We start from the raw sequence: 16,641 nt of genomic DNA on the forward strand, positions 1-16,641 counted from the left end.
AGTTCAGAAGCCCTGAGAGATTAGCTTTGGGAGATTTATATATACAATCTTCTTCCTGGATGCCTATGTAGGTGAGAAACCTGGGGTCATCCCTGACGCTGCCTGATCCTAACTCCCCACAAGTTGTTGCCCTCGCCTTAGCGCCTCTTAGACCTGTCAGCGTGTTGTTCACCACCACTGCTGCCCCCATGGCTCAGGTTTGCATTGCTCTCTGCTCCCCTGTAAGCTGGCCTCCAGCAGTCCTTAGCTCATGCTGACTCCTCCTCCTTACGCCTCTGCTGGAAACTCTCCTTGTCCTCTAAGTACAGTTTTCCACCATTTCTTTTTTTCAGTCTTTCATTTTGGCACTAGCTAGAATGGTTTGGTTCCAAGTAACAGAAACCAATACAAGAGGTCAGGTGCGGTGGCTTATGCCTGTAATCCCAGCACTTTGAGAGGCCAAGGCCCCTGGATCACCTGAGGTCAGGAGTTCGAGACCAGACTGACCAATATGGTGAAAGCCCCGTCTCTACTAAAAATACAAAATTAGCCAGGCGTGGTGGCACATGCCTGTAATCCCAGCTACTTGGGAGGCTGAGGCAGGAGAATGGCTCGAACCCCAGGAGGTGGAGGATGCCGTGAGCCTAGATCACACTGCTGCACTCCAACATGGGCAACAAGGGCAAAACTCCATCTCAAAAAAAAAAAGAAGAAACCAACACAAGTTAGCTGATGTGTAGGGGCTCTCGCAGGAACCAAGGGAGGTCTGCAGCTAGTTTTCAAGAAGATCCTGAAAGCAAGACTGAAGCCACTAGAATTCTCCCTAGATCTCATCTCTGCCCCTTTCTGGAGACAGCTTTCTTGGTTCCTCCGTCCCCATGAGGAAACGTGGCAGCTCTTCTGCTCCTGACTTTACACATTCATGCCGCCATTAAGGGAAACTGAACTCTCTCTTTCAGCTCCAGATTCCCAGTAGAGAGGATTTTATTTGCCCAGATTAGGTCAAGAGTGTCAAATCAACTATGAGGAAATGGAAGAATAAAGAATTGTTGGGCCCTGTTTCATTGTATGAAATTTTCATACAATGAAAATTTAGAGAAATAACTGATTGGAAACGAGGACATCAGGAAGGCTCCACGGAAGAAGTAGAACTTACAGTATCTTTTAGGCACACACAAGGAAGCAGGGGGCTCGGTATCCCCATCACTCAATATATAATCTCACTTGGCTTCACTGTCTCCTGCATGTTCATCCCCACTGCCCCATATGGGTATTACTGGTCTACCCACCCAAATTCTTGGTTGCAAGCCACAGAAACCACTTCTGACCAGTCTCAGCACAAAGGGAGTTGATAGCTCACACTCTGTCAGGCAGGCCCAGAGAACCAGGTATGGCATCTGTGTTGCCCGGAACAATGTCCAAAAGACACCCTGTAGAATCAGTCCTGTGCCCACTGGGTAGATACCCCGAGGTCTGCGCCGCCACCACCTCTGCTGGACATTCCTCCAGTGGTGACGGCTGGCTCTGAAACTGCACGCATGGGTCCTTCTGAGCTGGAAAGTGTGGATTCCACACAGCCTGGGCTCCTGTGCATCCCTGGCTCCTGAGCCAAATCCAGCAGCACCTGACTGGGGAGCTTTCACTGCCAGGAAGACAGGGAGAGCAAGTTCGCAGCTTCTATGGTAGGAAGCAAGGAGGAGATTCCACAAACATACCAAGACACTGCACATAGTATGAGGCCAAAACGAATGATGAGCGTCAAGTCCAGCCCTGAAATCCTGAACTTCTCGCTGCCCTATCCACCCCGGGGAACCCACGGTGGCTGCTCACATCACCATCCCTTTACTCATGCCTCAACCTATATGAGCTTCTCTCCTCTCTTGCTGGTAAAAACCCATCTGCCCTTCAGGACAACAAACACAACCCCACATGTGCCACCTGCCCTGTCCAGGCTGCAGCTCCCGCCTGTATTCCGTGGCCCTTGACTCTTAGCCCTATTTTACAACCTGCTACGTAATATTGTCACTGTGTTGTCACACCTGACCTCCCCTCCCTGCCTGCAGAGCGACCTAGTTCCTCTGAGCCAGGAATCGCGTCTCGTTTGTCTTCTGAATGCAGCATCTGCATTCATGTGTGCCCTCTGCAAGTTGCTGAATCGTATTGGGAAGGCACGGAGAACACTCCTTCTCCATTCCTCTGCTTTCTAAGAGAGGGGTTTTCCCTAAACTCTCCTGGCCTCTTGCCCAGAGACGTAGGAGTAACCAGACTGGTGGGTGACAGCCAAAAGCCTAGAGTCCCAGGCCTCTCTCTTCTTTTCTTCTCGTCCTTGACCAGAATAAGGCATCAGCCTGGGTGAAGGAGTCCACTCTGCAAACTCATCCTGGCCCATAAGGGGGAGCTCTGAGGCCCAAGGGTGGTGGGCGCTCTAGGAAGCTACTGCTAGCATGAATCTAAGCCCTATCTGCTTTTATCAGTAACCATGTTGATTTTTCATCTGTTTCTTTCTTCTTGTTTCCTCCTCTCTCTTACTTAATTTAGTCTCTGGTAGGAAGGAAATGGGTCAAATTTGCCCTTTCAAGCTTGATCTCCATCTATAAGAGGAAGACAATCGAGTACTTATACTTCTGTTTTGTGAGGATCATATCAGACAAGGAATAGGCGGGTTTAACCTCATCCCTAGTATGTCAGATGATTACTCAACACAAGCCATGAGAATTAGAGGTACCTACAATGTTTGTTCTATGTACAGATCAGTCTCCAAAAACAACCTCCCTCTTGACCTCCAGATCCGTATTTTCCAACACCTGCTTGACATTTCTACTAATAGTAAACATTTCATCTTTTCTCCAAAATCAGTTTATCATGCCACCTTCTGTCAGAGGTATCATCATTGTCCATCAGAGACATATCCAGGCACCAACACCTTCCACTCTGCCTCCCCAAAGCTCTTGAATACACCCCTGCTTCCTTCTCCATTACCCCACCCTCATTACCTGCTCCTAGACTCCTGCAATAACTTCCCATGGTCTTCCTGCCTCAGCCTCTTTTCTCCAACCCCATTACGGGCCCCGCCTCCAGGTTAGTCTTCCAAGCACCGCTGAAGGCATTCGAAACAATCCCAGTAAACAGCTCCAAAGATGTGGCTCTTCAAAGTCACATCCCAATGACTCATTGCCTCCTCCACACCCATGGAGCCCCCACTAGGGCTGGAAGCTGAGGCTTCAGTAGTAAATACGGCGAGCCCCACCCTACGTGGTCAATCTGTTTTCGGGAGGCTTAAATCCCAGGTCGAATGAACCTGTTTTTCAGAGAGCATTGGTTTGGTTTAGGTTTTTCCCTGCACTTACTTGCTATGGTTTTGTCATCAAGCAAAAACATTGCTTTTGTTTCATTATCTGCTAGGGATTTTAGGACCTGATATTGTTTTGGAATTCATCTAGTTCAAAATAATGTTTTGTTTTGTTTTTTTTTTTAAAGCAAGTTTGCTTAAAAATAGTGGTGACAGTCGAGAATGAACATGTTCTGCTTCTCAGATTTGAAGGTCAAAAAAATTTTGGCCGGGCGCGATGGCTCACGCCTGTAATCCCAGCACTTTGGAAGGCCGAGGCGGGCGGATCACAAGGTCAGGAGATCGAGACCATGGTGAAACCCCGTCTCTACTAAAAATAGAAAAAATTAGCCGGGTGCAGTGGCGGGCGCCTGTAGTCCCAGCTACTCGGGAGGCTGAGGCCAGAGAATGGCGTGAACCCGGGAGGCGGAGCTTGCAGTGAGCCGAGATTGCGCCACTGCACTCCAGCCTGGGCGACAGAGCGAGACTCCATCTCAAAAAAAAAAAAAAAAAAAAAAAAAATTTTACCCCAGTTCTTGGTCCCTCGGTTAAAAGCCATTCCTCTGTTTAACCACCAGATGGCACTGGAGCCGCGGTGGGCGGGGCCAGCTGGCTCCGGAGTTTAGGACCACACCCCAAGGGGTCCTGGACAGAGAGCAGATGGAATTTGGAAGAGATGTCCCACCAATTCCTTAACCAACCATACAAGCATGTCACTTTATTTTTATTTTATTTTTTTTTATTTATTTTTTTTTTTTTGAGACGGAGTCTCGCTCTGTCGCCCAGGCTGGAGTGCAGTGGCCGGATCTCAGCTCACTGCAAGCTCCGCCTCCCGGGTTCACGCCATTCTCCGGCCTCAGCCTCCCGAGTAGCTGGGACTACAGGCGCCCACCACCTCGCCCGGCTAGTTTTTTGTATTTCTTAATAGAGACGGGGTTTCACCGTGTTAGCCAGGATGGTTTCGATCTCCTGACCTCGTGATCCGCCCGTCTCGGCCTCCCAAAGTGCTGGGATTACAGGCTTGAGCCACCGCGCCCGGCCTATTTTATTTTATTTTATTTATTTTTTTATTTTATTATTTTATTTTATTTTTGAGACAGGGTCTCACACTGCCACCCAGGCTGGAGTGCAATGGCACTGCACATCTCAGCTCACTGCAACCTCCCCCTCAAGGGTTCAAGCAATTCTCCTGCCTCAGCCTCCCGAGTAGCTGGGACTTCAGGTGCGTGCCACCACACTCATCTAATTTTTGTATTTTGAGTAGAGACAGGGTTTCCCCATGTTGGCCAGGCTGGTCTGGAACTCTTGGCCTCAAGCGACCCGCCCACTTCAGCCTCCCACCACGCCCAGCCAGCATATCCCTTTATTACCGATTTTTATTAAAGAACAAAATATTAATAATTGATTACCATAAAAGCAATAGTGGGAAAAAAACCCAATAGGTGATTTAGAAAACCCCAGTCTGTAGCTCACAGAGTCTGCATGTCATGATTCTTAGTTTCACCTTCTTGTTACAGCTCACCCCCAGAAAATGACACCTTCTACAGAAGAAGCTGGAAAAAAATAATCCCTCTAGTTTGGTGCCTGTCCCATCTGCACACTTACCACTGCTAAGATCCTGCCTTCCCTGGGAGCTCAGTTCTCCAGGGCTCAATTCCCCAAGGTGTAATCCCTGAAACATTTAGTAGCTGTTCATCCACATGGGCTCCTCCTAACTCAGCAAGCAAAGAGGAGGCGGCTTGCTCCCGCCAAGCCTCTCAGTTCCCTGCCACTTGAACACTAAAATAAAATGTGACCTGGAGCCTGTAACCCCATCACTTTGGGAGGCCCAGGCCGGTGGATCACTTGAGGTCAGAAGCTCAAGACCAGCCTGGACAACATGAGGAAACCCCGTCTCTACAAAAAATAATGTGGGCAGCTGCCATCCTCCTTTTTCTTCCACCAGATTTTCAGAACCAATTAAGAGAACTTTGAGGGAAGACAATGGAAATTTCTATGGACGTTTGAAACCTGTAGTCTAGGCAGGGCACAGTGGCTCAAACCTATAATCCCAGCACTTTGGGAGACTGAGGCAAGAGAATCCCATGAGGCCAGGAGTTCGAGACCAACCAGGGCAACAGAGAGAGATCCTGTCACTACAAAAAAAAACTAACTTCTAGATTTCTCAAGCAAGCGAAGCCTATATCCGGGGAGGTTTTCTTGATCTCTCCTGTCTCAGATGAAGAGTTTTAAAACCCAAACTATAGTTGACAGACCTGACCATTTTTGTGGGGAAGCAGGGAGCTCACCTTGGAGTAATCAAATAACCATCTCCCACATATCCTTTGTTTTATAAATTCTGTGTTTATTTAACATAACGTTATGAAATATATGAAATACATATAGATAGTAAAAATCGTTACTATAGTGAAGCAAGTTTGACATAACCATCATCTCACAATTATTACCCTTCTTGTGTGGCAAGAGCAGCTAAAATCTACTCATTTAGCAAAAATTCTGAGTACAATTCAGTATTAACTATAGTGCTTATACTGTACATTAGATGGCTAATTTGTCCATCCTACAGAGCTGCTACTTTGCATCCTTTGAATTAGATATTTCCTACTCTCCGAATCCCTGGTAACCACCATTCTCATCTCTATGTATTAGACTTTTTGTTTTTAGATTTCATGTGAGATGGTGCCATATTTTTCTTTCCGTGTCTGCCTTATTTCACTTAGCATAATGTCCTCCAAGTTCATCCATGTTACAGCAAATGGCAGGATCTCCTTTTTTAAGGCAGAATATTACATCGTGCGTGTGTGCATGTGTGTGTTTACACATTAATCTGTCGATGGACAGTTGTGCTTCTGTGTTTCCTATTGTGGATAATGCTGCAATGAACACGAGAGACCAGATTATCTTTATGAAGTAGTGATTGCATTTCCTGTGAGTGTATACCCAGAAGAGGGATTGCTGAGTCATATGGTAGGTTTACCTTTTACTTTTTTAGGAACCTCTGTACTGTTTTCCATATGGCTGCACTAATCAACACTCCCACCAACAGTACACAAGGATTCACTTTCTCCACACCTTCTAGTTCCATCTCACCCCCAGGCTGGTCTCAAACTCCTGGCCTCAAGTGATTCTCCCACTACAGCCTCCCAAAACACTTGGATTACAGGCGTGGGCCACCACACCCGGCCAGAAAATGTTATTTTAAAAATCGTTAAGGAAGACAAAATATATCTAGAATTCCTTAAGTGGAAGTGGATCATCATGAAGGCCTTCATCTGCATCATCTTCACACTGAGTGGGCTGAGGAGGAGGTGGAAGGGAAGGGACCGGTCTTGCTGTATTAGGGATGGCAGAGGAAAAAGAAAATCCTTGTATAATTAAACTCTGCAGTTCAAACCCATGTTGTTCAAGGGCCAACCATACTCTCATTTCAACATGTAAGCAATATAAAAAAAATTGAGCTATATTATATTTACTTTCATATTGTCTTCAAAATCCGGTATTTTACACTTAATAGCATACCTCAAATTTTACAACAGCCATGTTTCAGGCACTCAACAACCACGTGTGGCTAGTGGCTCCCATACAGGACAGCACAGTGCTACATGGTACATTAACAAGTCTCTTATAACTGGCAATTTTAATACGCATATATTACTAAGTTACTGTCTTCTTTTTTCAAAGAAAAAAATCTTGAGACAGAACAAAGCTTTTGAAATATTTAAGCCTATCTCTAAAATGTTCGTCTATTAATCATTGAGATTACTAACCTCTCTTCAATGTTTTGGTGAACAGTAGACAACATGTACCACAACCTCCCCATGAAGTTACAGCAGAGCTGAAAAATTTGTATCACCTAGTGATGTCATAGCTGTCATAAAGTATAACACAATTACTTTACTTTTTAAATTTAGTGTAGCCTAAGTGTGCAGTGTTTGTAAGTCTACAGTAGTGTAATGTCCGAGCCTTCACATTCACTCACCACTCATTCACTGACTCACCCAGGGCAACTTCCAGTCCTGCAAGCTCCACTCACGTAAGTGTCCTATACAGGTGTACCACGTAATCTTTAACACCATATTTTTACTGTACATTTTCTATGTTAGGTGTATATATAGTTAGGTATACAAATAGTTATGACTGTTACACCTGTCTACAGTATTCAGTACAGTAATGTGCTGTACAGATTTGTAGCCTAGGTGTGTGGCAGGCTGTATCATCTAGGTTTGTGTAAGTACACTCTAAGATGCTCCCACGACAGTAACCTACTAACACATTTCTCAAAAGGTATCATCCCCATCAAATGATGAGTAACTGTACTTTCTGATCTGGTAACAGAGCTGGCTAATGAGCCGGTAATATACACAGCCCGGATACACTGGACAAAGGGATGATTCGCCTCCTGGGCAGGATGGAGTGAGACCATGAGAGATTTCATCACACCACTCAGAGCTGTGTGTAATTTAAAAAGCACAAATTACTTATTTCTTTCTGGAATTTTTGATTTAATATTTTTGGGCCATGCTGACTGCAGATTATAAATCTCAAGAAAGTAAAACCTCAAGGGGGGACTACTGTAATATTGCCTGAACTTCCCTCCTTGGCCTTATCTCTGGCAGCAAATATGCAGAGGAGACCCAAAGAAATACTGTAGGACTGCAGGAAGGATGAGGAACCAAGGAGTCACTTTCAACAAATAATCCAAGCCCAAGAGGCCAGGCAGAGGTGAAAAACTTGGAACCAAACGCAAAGATTGGCCACCAGCGACCACCAGATGAAATAAACAGCCTTAAATAATGAAATAGGATGCATACCCTAGAGATCCCCCCAAAACATACATAAGCTGTCCCCTGACCACAGTGTAAAGGAGCTGCTAAAGGAATTAAAATTGGCTCAAACCACTGCTTCATTCTTTACTCAGGAGTCCAGAAAACTACAGGCTTGAGTGTGATTTTGAAAAGCAACGGTTAGTGTGCCAGCTCGAAATTCACCCTGCTTTATGAAACAGGAGTTGTAACCTAGAAACGTTTCCGTTTTGCCAGTGGATCCAATAGCACAGCCACTGAGGGACACAACAAGTGGAAGGGGCTTCACTTCTGCTTCTGGCGCTTTTCCTTCTTGCTTCTACTGTGTCACTGTCGGCACTTCTTTCTGCCAGGGAGGCGTGGGAGACCCAGTAGTGAGGGCGCTCTGGAGTTCTGCTAATGACCCAGGAGGCAGGTTTCCTCCAACTATCACCAGCACCCTCAGCAAGTGACTTCCTAGTGAGGTTCCCTGGCACCCTGGCACCTCAGCAAACTTCTCCACCCACACTCTCTTCAGTGAGATGTGAATCCCAGCCTTTGAGGAGGCGGGAAAAGGGCTCTTCCAAGTCCTTCTTCGGTTACTCTCTGTCTACAGGTAGCAGCTGCTCCCTACATCTGCCATTCCTGTATTATTAAGAGATGTCTTTGTCCCTCTTAGTAGTTAACTCCCTACTACTGGTCAGTAATCTTCATATTGAGTCTTCCTTGTTCAAATCACCGGTTTGCTTGCTTTCTCCTGAACAGATCCTAAACCCTGAATGACACCATAATTATTTGTAAGATTTTAAAAGACGATGTATATTTTCTTTTTTTTTTTTTTTTTGAGACGGAGTCTCGCTCTGTCGCCCAGGCTGGAGTGCAGTGGCCGGATCTTGGCTCACTGCAAGCTCTGCCTCCCGGGTTTACGCCATTCTCCTGCCTCAGCCTCCCGAGTAGCTGGGACTACAGGCGCCCGCCACCTCGCCCGGCTAGTTTTTTGTATTTTTTAGTAGAGACGGGGTTTCACCGTGTTAGCCAGGATGGTCTCGATCTCCTGACCTCGTGATCCGCCCGTCTCGGCCTCCCAAAGTGCTGGGATTACAGGCTTGAGCCACCGCGCCCGGCCGACGATGTATATTTTCTAAATCACTAAGAAAATTAAAACCAAGAAATTACAGTCCATTTACGGACATCAGTGAGAAAGTATAAGACATGATTACAGAAGACTAAAGTCATTAATTAGCATAAATGAAACAGACACCCTATTAAAACCCAGACTCTCCAAATGGTTTGAAATACAAAATTCAACAAGATATGCTGTTTAAGAGACAACTAAAAATTATATATGAAAGTTGAAAATAAAAGGACAATTTATCATGCAAATATAAGCAAAGAAAGGAGATATTCTAAAAACAAAGCAAGTAAAATTCCAGGCAAAAAGCATAAACAAAACAAAAAGGATAGCTTTAGGCCATGAAGTCTTCCTTATGAATTGTATGTAACAGACACAAGTATTTATATACTAAATAACACTATTAAAATACACAAAGCAAAAGCTCTAGAGAAACAAATGAAATTGAGAGAAATAACTATAATCGGAGACTTTAAGAAAACACTATTATCTAGGGTATCTATAACAACAATAAGAACATTAAATTTGAATAATTAAATTGGTTGAATAAACACACATTCACCTCTGTCCTATACAAACTAAATAAATCTTCATTTATAACATCCATATAACACTTTTTAAAGATGCTAGGCCCCCAAGCCTCAATAAACAGAAACTACATAAACTTTATTTTTTTCCACAAGGTAAAAATCCTACAACTAGGAAAAAAAATTTTTTTAAGCCAACCATACAGATATTTTGAAAGACTTAATTATTGATCCAGAAATTTAAAACACAATGATAAACTACTTAGAAAACAAGACTACTACATGTCAAAATGGCTGGGATGTGAATATATTTGAACTTAAGAGATAGTTCAGAAGCCTTCAACACATTCGTTTGTATACAAGCAAAAAATAAGCATCAGTCTCAAAAAGTTAGTCAAAAAAATCTACAGAAAATAAAATAAGCCTAAATTGAGAAATTAACATATTTTAAAACAAAATCCCAATCGATAAGCAAATCAAAACAAACACTAGTTTTCTGAACAGAAAAGGTATATGTATCCTTAACAAGTCTAGTCAAGTAAAAAGCGGTAGAATTAAGAGAAGGTAAATTTCCTAGAACTTAGAAATGGCAAAGTTAATAGAAAAGAGATTGCTATTAGAATTTTCTGCTAACAACAGATGTTTAAATGTAAACAAAAGTATTTCTTAAAAAGTATACATTACTTAAATTAACTAAATAATAAACATAAAAGGAAAAATATATTTTAAAACAATTTTTTTAATTTAAAGTTGCTTAAATTTAAAAATAGATAACATAATAGTCACAAAAGAAACTGACAGTTACAAAGAAATTATTTCCAGAAAGCACTGTGAACTCAAAAGTTCTACAAATACAGACTTTCAACCTTTCATGAACAAATCATTCCCATGTTATAATAGCTTAATGCACAGAAAAAGATATACAGTTATCCTATTTACTTTAGAGAGCTAGCAAAATCCCAATGTCAACATACAATAACCAGGCTGGGCATGGAGGCTCACACCTGTAATCCCAGCACTTTGGGAGGCCAAGGTAGGTGGATCACCTGAAGTCAGGAATTCAAGACCAGCCTGGCCAACATAGCGAAACCCCATCCCTACTAAAAATACAAAAATTAGCCAGTTGTGGTGGCGCATGCCTGTAGTCCCAGCTACTCAGAAGGCTGAGGCAGAGAATCACTTGAACCCAGGAGGCGGAGGTTGCAGTGGGCCGAGATTGCACCACTGCACTCCAGCCTGGGTGATAGAGCAAGACTCCACTTAAAAAAAAAGTACAATAGCCCAAAAGACCAATCTCACTAATGTAAAAATGTAAATTTCCTAAATAAAAGATTAGTAAATCAAATTCAAATGCATTTGTAGGGAAGATACATGGTTAGCCAACATTAAGTCTGCAATCACTGTAGTGTAGTTTTTCTTTGATTTCGTTTATTAGACAGCATTATGTCTTTAATATTTCAAAAAGGACTCTCCCTTGTGGTGGTTTCTTTCAGCTTTTTATCACATTTTATTTCTATCCCAAAGTTACCGAGACTTTAACATGCTTAACAAAATTTTAACAATAGCTTAATGAATGCCTTAATGACCAATACCTTAGTGAACAATACCAAGGTATTGAAGGTTATTTTTATTGTGATTATTTTTTAATAGAGACAGGGTCTCACTATGTTACCCAGGCTAATCTTGAACTCCTGAGCTCAAATGATCCTCCCACCTTGGCCTCCCAAAGTGCTAGGATTACAGGCATGACCCACCACCCCTGGCCTCAATGTGAATGTTAAAATAGTAACCAAAATTGCTGTGTGGTGCTGGTAAAGAATCCTGGGCTTTACAGGATACTAACAAAGGATAACAGTGTGTCTGTTCACCATTTCAAGTGGCACTGCTACCTGGCAAACGCATATGCAGTTTACGATGCGCCAGTTTTGATATTTTGTAATTCTTGCCAATTTTTTTAGGTTATAAGTTTGTGCATTACTTCAAATTTTAAGAACAAAGTGAGCCTTTATTAATATTAGATCGACTTTTAAATCCATATGTCTACAAAAAATGCAAATAAACTATAAATCCTTTAAAACTTTTTAAAAATTAATCTACCTGATTCCAGGAGTGCAAAGATGATTTAATGTGGGAAAATCTATTAATACAGCTCATCAGAACATCAAATGAGAAAAATTATATGAATGCTTTAATAGATGCCCGAATGGTATATTTTTTAAAGTTCCAGAGCCATTTCTAATTCAAACTCTTTAAAAATTAAAAAAGAGACACTATCTTTCAGATAAAGACTATCTAACTCCCAACAGCAAACTTAAAAGTAAAAACTATGGACATTTCCATTAAAATGAGGGAAAAAAAAGTCTAACATCATTATTGTTATTTAACATTGTCCTAAACATTTCTGCTAACAAAACATGCAATAAAAGTGAAATAGAACTATCAGAAGAACCACTATCATTATTCACTGATGATACTGAAGTTTTTCCTAGAAAACCCAGAACTTACTGAAAAAAGTATTTGAATTAAGTGACTACATACCAGGAAAATATGAATTTATGGTCTGATAAGACTATTAAGAATACAACTATCATGTCTCTCCACATATCTCCACTACTATTACCTGGACCCTAGTTAGAATCACTATTATTTTTTTGTCTGGATGACTGCATCAGGCTCCTAAATGGACTGGTTTCCCTATTCCCAGCCTGGTGAGATCTTACACAGTTAAGGAGATAAAGTGATGTTTCTAAAACCAAATCTGATTATGTCATTCCTTTGCTTAGATCTTCTCATAGATTCTTATCATATTTAAAGTAAGATCCAAATTCCTTATTATAGCCTTATTTATGTGGCTCTATACAACCAGGCCTTACATACAGAAATGCCATTCTTGACACTCCAGCCACATAGTCCTTTTTGTTCCTCAAACATACAAAAGAGGCTTTATGTTTGCTATTCACTCCACCTGGGATGCTCTTTCCTTGAATCTCACAAAGATGGCCCATTCTAAAATGTCAATCACATGTTATCTTAAATGTTACTTCTTTAAGAGGTCTCCTTGGCCATGCAGCTTATAGTGGTATGGTGTGGTACAGTGCAGTGGTATAGTGGTGAGCACAGCTGCCTTCCAAGAGGTCTCTTTGATCGTCCAGTCTAAAATAGCCAGTCATTCACTATCTCATAATCACCCTACTTTAATTTCCTCCACAGAATCTGAAACTCATGGTCTGATACTTTCCCTGTACATATTTAGTATCTCCTCCCCACTAATGTCACCTCCATGACAGCAAGAACTCGGTCTTAATAACTGCTTATCTCCAACACTTAAGTAAGTGTCTGACACATAAGAATCACCAAATAAACATTTGGATTTTAATTGTCTGTTATTCTCAAAAGACTATAAGCTCTACTAAACAAGAACTAGGCCTATTTTGTTCATTGTTCTCTCTCTAAAACTCTGGCACAGGGTATACATTCAATATCTGATGAATGAATGAATGAATGAATCCCTTCCCTTCCTATAGTTCCTAGTATTCTAAGACTGGGCAAATGTTTTTGGTCATCTCAAAACATTGCTGGCCTATAATGAGCTCATAGCCAACTGATACTGTACACTAAATTAATTTATATGAATTATTATAAAATTAAATCTCTCCACCTCTATCCATTCCCCACATTCTACACTGATGTAACTGACTTCTTACGCTAAACATAGAGCTTTAAGTTTGATGGCCTTCTTGAAATTAACTTTTAAAATGCCTTTGTCAAAAAATACTTACAAGAAAATAATGGGTCAAGGAAAATTAAATATTTTAAGCCCTGACCCATAAATTATTTAAGTAGCTGGAGGAGAAGAAACCTTCTTTAAAGTGATATTTTAAAAAAATTTGAGGTACTAAAAAGTTAATCTAACTCATCAGTGTACACAGAAATGACCATTCTTTGCTGAAACTAACAAAGCCACAAAGAACTGCCTCTTAAGTGTTTAAGATACTGCATCACCATTTTGATTACCCAAGAGTTACTCATTAAATATGACACAGAGTACATAGCTGCTGGTTTGCGGGCACTCTTAAGTATCTAATTACTTAAAACAAAAGGCTACATTCTCAATTTTTTATATTTTGTTTTTATTTAAGAGTTACTCACAGGCAGCACTTTAAAATTAGGCTTTTTAAATTAAAGGCCAAAACTAAAAAAGTTTGCAAATATGACATTGCTAAAAGAATGACAGCCTTAATAATTTAAACTCTAAAATGTCCGTCCTGTGGAGTTAAGGTCTTTATACACAGAATGTGTAAGATCGATATCATTTAAAATAAACAACCAAAAAACCACAGATGGTGGGTAAATTTGTCAATGAAGATAAACATCAGTTTCAGCCTTCTAGAGTATGAAAACCGGCAATTAATCCTGTGACAGAATATAAACTGTACTTCAGAACTTTGACTTTAAAGTCTCTTTCTCCAGCAGCAAATCAGCGTATCTATGTTGAAGTTCCTTTTCTCTTTCTTGTTGTCGCTGAACATCTTCTTTTAGACACTTAAAGAAACAAAAATATTAAGTAATTCTTTTAGATGTAACTATATTGAAAAAAATCTACAGTACTTTACTATCTTAAAAACCAGCCGAGTTAAATCATGATTCTTAAGAGGTAAAAATTTCTCAAAGAGAAACAAACATATCAAATACTTTTGCTATAAAACCAGTATCACAGCCATTCTTTGATTTGGTCATATGAAATCCTGCTGCTACTTCAAATAAACAAACCACTACTGTCTTATCAGTACCCACAAATGCACTTCAAGAAGCCCTGGCTGCCCTTTAGCTGGACAGGAGCTATTATGCACATTTGGGAGATAAATTGAATCCAAATCCGGTCAAAGGAATTTGATGGTTTGGAAGGACTAGCTATGTTCCCAGCCACCTAAGTTATAAAACAGAAAGATATTGGTTTAGTTTCCCCTCACAGAGCTACACGAATGGGATGTGATCAAGTTTCAAGGGGACAAATTACAAGGGCTAAGTATTCCATTTCACAGTGTATCTACGTATGAAACAGAACATGAGTAAAGGAAGGCCTTTGTATCTACAACTTGCCTAGTCTATCCATCTACACAGAGGCAATTCTAGATTAAAGTCAAACACTTTAGGCTCTCATTTTTAAAAGCCTGACAGTACCAACTTCAGAGACAGCCTACATAGGAGAAGTAAAAGAGGACAGCCCTGATAATTCTTTGCAGCACTCTTTTAAAGCAACGCTTCAATATATAACGTTACCTCTAGCCTCCGGGGAATAGCAGAATCTTCATGTTTCTTGAGTTCTTCAAAAGTGCGTAACTCCAAGTGAGCCTGTTCAATTTGGTCCCATAAGTCATTCAACTGTTTCATGAGCCCCATAGCACGAGACTGGTAACCCCCAAGCAAAATTTTCATCTTCTTTTCCATCTTTGCAGCTCTCTTGGCTTCTGTCGTCATGTGACCCCTGTTTATCTGGAGAGCAGGGGAAGATCACATCAGCATACATGAGAAAAGTAGGCTATTAAATAAAGGGCTAAAAAGGTGCCATTCGTTCATGCATGTGCCTCAAAGCAAAAATACACTAGAACTCCTTATAGCTCAACTACTGTAAAAAAAAAAAAAAAAAAAAAAAAATCAAGCTTAAGAAGGATTTATCTTGCACCTAAAGGGTTTTATAGGTGAGTACCAAATAATCTATAATCTATTTATAATAATTTGACCCATGACTGAACCTCAAAGCGGGCTTGAATGTCACAGTAGGGGAAAAACTAATGCCTACTTTCTGAAAATGACTTCTGCTATCATTCAACATATTTATTTTGGGACTAGCTACAAGCCATCTTCATCATCTATATCCCAAAAATGTACTTCTGGGAGTCTGTTCACACATCAAGACCCCAACTTTTACAGTTTCCATCCCAGGGCCTGCATCCTAAATCTCCTGGCTCTGGGAGCTGAGGGATCTAGTGCAAGTCTTCCTAGATCACTACATCCCTAGAACAAAGAGATACTTTTAATCAAGCATGCAAGTACTTTCACAGACTGCACCCGTTGGGGGCAGTGCAGAGAAGGAGCCAAAAACATGAAGCTCCACATTTCTCCCTGGAAGGGGCTCATGGCACAGTCTTCCAGTGGCTACTTGACAGCCTGGCTTTTAACGTGCATGGGGAGTTAATGGGACAGTGGAGTGCAAAAGTAGCCTTCTGGCAGCCTAAGCAGCAGCTGGACACTTTCCAAGCCTTTCCCCCTAGTCTGCCCCAGCAGTAACTCTAGGCCTACCAATTCCTCCTAGAAGGAGTTTATCCACACATCAAATGCCTCAATTTGCACAGCATCTACCCAAAGGACTATATCCTAAATCTCCTAGATCTGGTAATGGAAGAGACTAAGCATATGCATGTCTCTCTAGATCAGAAAACAAGGAGGTGGTTTTAAACAGGTGTGCAAATACTTTCTAGGGCTACACTCTCTGGGAGCAGTGAAGAAAAGAGTCTGGAACATGCAGCTCTCATTTTCTCTCCAGAAAGGGTTTATAACCACATACTCTTCCAGTGGCTACTTGACAGCCTGGCCTCTAACTTGCATCAGAGAGCTAATGCGGGAGATAAACAGTACCCCTCAGGCAGCCTGAGCAGGAACTTGGCATATCCTGAGCCTTTCCCCCAGCACATCCCACTGATAATTCCAGGCCTACTCATTCTTCCTAAAAGGAGTTTGTCTACAGACTGCGTGCCACACTTTTACAGCTCCACACAGACAAGGGACTGTACCCTTCACAACCTAAGCTCTGGAAAGTGACAGGGCTTTGCATTCCTGAATCTCCCTAAACCACAGAAAACAGAGGTGGACATACTACGAGCCCACTTCCAGCAG

At 41.6% G+C, this 16,641-nt stretch overlaps 1 protein-coding gene across 2 annotated transcripts in view; it reads right to left on the reverse strand.

Moving 5' to 3' along the window:
- Positions 1-11,158: 11,158 nt before the first annotated feature.
- CDC5L (cell division cycle 5 like) overlaps positions 11,159-16,641 on the reverse strand; it is a 67,819-nt gene continuing 62,336 nt past the window's right edge. The window contains exons 15-16 of one of the 2 annotated variants that reach the window (XM_005552844.5): positions 15,028-15,240; positions 11,159-14,289 (exon numbers count right to left, since the gene is read on the reverse strand). In XM_005552844.5, coding sequence (XP_005552901.1) covers positions 14,185-14,289; positions 15,028-15,240 — 318 coding nt within the window. In that variant the 3' untranslated portion in view covers positions 11,159-14,184. The remainder of the gene's footprint in view (positions 14,290-15,027; positions 15,241-16,641) is intronic. The other variant, XR_012433748.1, reaches the window with a different exon arrangement.

The sequence above is a fragment of the Macaca fascicularis genome, chromosome 4 (genome assembly GCF_037993035.2).
Source record: "Macaca fascicularis isolate 582-1 chromosome 4, T2T-MFA8v1.1".
NCBI classification, from domain to species: Eukaryota; Metazoa; Chordata; class Mammalia; order Primates; family Cercopithecidae; genus Macaca; species Macaca fascicularis.